We start from the raw sequence: 4,649 nt of genomic DNA, 5'->3' as shown, positions 1-4,649 counted from the left end.
GTTAACTTGAAGGGGCACACCTGATGGTCGGAGTGGATGTCATAAAAAATACCACGATGGGCCCCACACGCATGCTTGTAGAATAAGCTATTATGACATGACTTGTAGAAGAACCAATCTCCCTGAGGCCCACTTGAAAATAATAATAATAATAAATCTTCCTTTTAAAAGCCTTCTTATAAACCCATTGCATGGACACCCAAAAACCCAAAGAGCACACATTGCAAAATCCCATCCAAACATGGCCACTCCAACACCCTCATCATCATCCCAAAGCATCTCCTCCATCTCAGCCTATCTCCAATCCCTCTCTCAGACCCCTCAAAAGCTCAGAAAGAGAATGCTAGCTACATGGACCCCAACTGAAGAGCTAACCCAAGTGAGGCTAAGATCAGGTGCAGAAATGAAGAGGAAGCTTGAGTGGTATGATCTTGTTGCACTTGGTGTAGGTGGCATGCTTGGTGTTGGAGTCTTCGTCACGACGGGTAACATCGCACATAACGTCTCCGGTCCCGCCGTCTTCATTTCATACATCGTCGCTGGCATATCCGCTCTCCTCTCTTCTTTGTGTTACACAGAATTCTCTGTCGAGATACCTGTCGCGGGCGGTGCCTTCAGTTACCTAAGAGTGACATTTGGTATATGAACACTCCTAGTAGAAGTACAAGTACTTCATTGTTTTCTCATTTATCTTGTTTTCCTTTGATCTGTTTGGGTTGTGTTTGGATGCGCTATCAAATGGAGGTGCAACTATTACTCTAATGAAGTAGAAGTAACCAAATTGTGATTCCCTTCGTTAGCATTCGTATTGGCAGAATATGCTCCAAAATGCAGTTGTGTTATTTTCAAGTTCTTTCTAGACCGATTAAATGGAATGCTTGCAATTCAATTTAGCTGTGCATCCAAACACAGCCAACAGGTGTTTAGATTGGATTTATCATGTTTCTCGAATGGGTGTAGGGGAGTTTGTGGGATACTTCGGCGGAGCAAATATACTGATGGAGTATGTGCTGTCGAATGCCGCGGTGGCGAGGAGTTTCACGGAGTATTTGTGCTGTGCATTTGGAGGAGATCCAAAGTCATGGAGGGTTGAAGTGGGTGGATTGGCAAAGGGATACGATACGTTGGATTTCATTGCTGTGGCTCTTATTCTTCTAATCACTGTCTGTCTCTGCCATAGGTTAGATTTCTCACTACCCCATCTTACTTTTGTATTTCTTTTTTTATTATTATTTATTACTGTATCTTTTTGGCATGTTTTTGGGTGTTTTGTTTTGCAATTCTTTTCATCTTTGTACGATCTTGTTTGATTAAGATTAAGTGGGAAATTTAAATGTTTAAATACTCATTTTCTGATTTTGGACTGTTTGAATGCTTGTTTGGTTAGTATTATAATAATTATGGGTTATGGGGTGACGTATTTTTGTATGGTTATCATCATTTTATACTACTATTTTACCATTACTCGAATAGATCTTGATGGGTTTTTATTATAATGGATTTGGAGTTATGGGGTGTTTGTATTGGGAAATTTAGAATTTTTGGATGTTGTGGATCCTTGCTTGGTTGAAATATTATAAAAATATTTGGGGTTATGGGGTGATTTATTTTGGTATTTTGATTGTAGTTAGTGTTATTTCGTATTGTTATTATAATAGCATTATTGGATCAGATCTTGATGAGTTTCTATAATAATGGATTTGTGGGTAATGAGGTGTTTTATTGGGATTTTTTTTAATATTTAGTTGCTTATTTATTAATTTTTGGATTGTGTGGATACTTGTTTTGTTGAAATATTATAATATATATATATATATATATATATATATGGGTTTATGGAGTGATGTATTTTGGTGTTTTGATCATAGCTAGTGTTATTTTGTATTGTTACTGCAGCATGCATTATTGGATTAGATCATGATGGGCTTCTGTTTTAGTGGATTTAGGAGTAATGGGGTGTTTATATTGGGAATTTTAGAATATTTAGTTGCTTACTTATTGGTTTTTGGTCTGTTTGGATCCCTTTTTGGTTAGTATTATAAACATTATTTGGGTTTTGGGTGATTTATTTTGGTTGTTTGATTATAGTTAGTGTTATTTTTTATAGTTAATGAAGCATTATTGGAATAGATGTTGATGGGTGTCTATTATCATTGATTTGGGAGTGATGGGGTGGTGTTTGTTTGCAGTACTAAGGAGAGCTCTACATTGAACCTTGTGATGACAGTCTTCCATGTAATCTTCTTTGGGTTTGTTATCATTGCTGGCTTTTACAATGGGAGTGCAAAGAACCTTATAAAGCCTGGAGGGTTAGCTCCATTTGGTGTTAGAGGTGTTCTCAATGGGGCAGCCACTGTCTACTTCAGCTATATTGGCTATGACTCTGTGTCCACCATGGCAGAAGAGATCAAGAACCCTTCAAAGAGCCTACCCATCGGCATCACTGGGTCCGTCCTCATCGTCTCCCTTCTTTATTGCCTGATGAGCTTGTCGTTGTCTGTGATGCTTCCTTTCAATGAGGTCAGTGATTCAAAACCATCAATCTGTCTATTAAAAGTGATGAAAATGAAATTTAATGTAATAGTACTAGCATGGGTGAGCTCTTGAGAAGTCCTTGAATTTCTCTGATTTTTGTAGATATCGGACCAAGAAGCATCCTATGCGATCGCTTTCCAAAAGATTGCGGGATGGAAATGGGCGGGCAATGTCGTTGGAGCGGGAGCAAGCTTGGGGATTGTGGCTTCTCTCTTGGTTGCCATGCTAGGCCAGGCAAGGTACCTGTGCGTCATCGGGAGGACTCGGCTCGTTCCGTTTTGGTTGGCAAGGGTGCACCCTTCTACTGGCACCCCCATGAATGCTACAATCTTCTTGGGTAAGGATTTGTCTGAAATTCTCCTCCTTATAGCCTGGCCAAATGATAAACATTAAAGGAAAAGTACATATTAAAGAAGAACAAGGTATATGGTAGGAATTAATTACATTGATAGATTTCATTAGCAACATTCATTCCAAGGTTCAAAATGACTTTTTTTTTAAATCTTTGTTTCTGGAAATCTTTTAGAGCGGGTTTTTTTCATCAACAAGTTCGATCGCTAAGGGTGCATTTGAATGCTCTATCGAATTGAATTGTGGTAACTATTCAAATATGGTGAAAACAACCAAATTGCAGTTCCTTGGCATCACACCGGATTATATGTTAATTTCTTAAGTCAGTGTCCAACGAGCGTTACTACAATCTGAGACAATTATGCTAAAGAACACAGCATATGCTTTTCCATGGAAATCATATTTCCTCACAATGATTTCAGCATTTCCAAACAGCACCCAATGCAATTTTTTGAGAGTTTCTCTTGAAATCATGGACAACATGTAAGTAAACCAAATCAGCAACATCCTAAAGACCACAAAAATATGCTTTACTACAGAAATCTCCTTATAATGATTTCAGCATTTTCAAACAGCCCCAAACAGAATTTTTTCGTAGTTTCTCTCAAAAACATAGATCAAATGTAAGTAACCCAGGTCATTAACATCCCTAAAGAACACAAAAATATGATTTTCCACGGAAATCAGGTTTCCTTATAACAATTCCAGCATTTCCAAGCAGCCCCCAGTAGAATTTTTCAATGGCTTCTCTCAAAAGCATTGATAAAATTAAGTAACCCAAGTCATTAACATCCCTAAAGAAAACAAAAATATAATTTTCCATGGAAATCATATTTCCTTGCAATGATTTCAGTATTTCCAAACAGCCCTCAACAGAATTTTTCAACAATCTCTCTCGAAAAATAGATAAATTAAGTGCAAGCAACCCAAGTCATGAACATCCCTATAGAACATGAAAATCCATCTCCTTCATGGTGCAGGCATTTGCACTGCTGTGATTGCACTCTTCACCGAGCTCAAGATAGTGCTCGACATGATCTCACTCGGCACCCTTCTTGTGTTCTACATGGTGGCTAACGCGCTCATCTACCACCGTTACGTGAAGCACGGAAGCAACCGGCCTCTCCCCACTCTTATGTTCCTCCTCCTCCTCTCATCAACCTCCATTGCCTTCTCCCTATCATGGAAGCTCAAGGAAAATTGGTGGGTCCTAGTCTTTTTTGGTGGGGCATCGATCGCCATCACCGCAATCTTCCACCGTTGGTTCCCATGCACCCAAAGGCCTGCCGAGTGGTCGGTACCACTCATGCCATGGCCAGCTGCAGCCTCCATCTTCCTCAATGTCTTCCTCATGACCACACTCAAGAAGATAGCATTCCAGAGGTTTGGTGTCTGGAGTTGTGTGGTCACCTTGTTCTATATCCTTTATGGGGTCCACTCAACGTACGGTGCTGATGAAATGGACATGGATTTGGATGATAGCACCCGGATCTCAACCGTTCAACAGATCAAGATAGAAATCTAGTTGACCACATTGCAGATAAGATATGTCCATCTAATGGAGTGAGGTGAAATATGAACCCATGTTTTTGCATACATGCACCCAGTTTTCTACTTTTGGTATTGGAAAAGTTCCAAAGTTTACTACTCCAATACCAAAAGTAGAAAGAGATGGCGTATCTGTCAAAAAGGAGGGTTGTAAATATCAGTTCTGTGATCTAATATAGCTAATGAAAGGAAAGTCATCCAACTTGTAGAAAGAA

The 4,649-nt window shown here is 39.3% G+C and overlaps 1 protein-coding gene across 1 annotated transcript; it reads left to right on the top strand.

The window, feature by feature from the left end:
- The first annotated feature begins 200 nt into the window (after positions 1–200).
- Positions 201–4,649, top strand: LOC131233859 (cationic amino acid transporter 6, chloroplastic-like). Its single transcript, XM_058230683.1, has 5 exons — positions 201–638; positions 961–1,180; positions 2,190–2,520; positions 2,638–2,872; positions 3,867–4,649. The coding sequence occupies exons 1-5, from the start codon at positions 242–244 to the stop codon at positions 4,409–4,411; spliced, it is 1,728 nt and encodes a 575-aa protein (XP_058086666.1). The 5' UTR covers positions 201–241; the 3' UTR covers positions 4,412–4,649.

This window comes from Magnolia sinica, chromosome 18 (assembly GCF_029962835.1).
Source record: "Magnolia sinica isolate HGM2019 chromosome 18, MsV1, whole genome shotgun sequence".
Classification (NCBI taxonomy): domain Eukaryota; kingdom Viridiplantae; phylum Streptophyta; class Magnoliopsida; order Magnoliales; family Magnoliaceae; genus Magnolia; species Magnolia sinica.
Note: the sequence above shows the minus strand (reverse complement) of the source record. Positions and strands in the feature narration are given on the sequence as shown.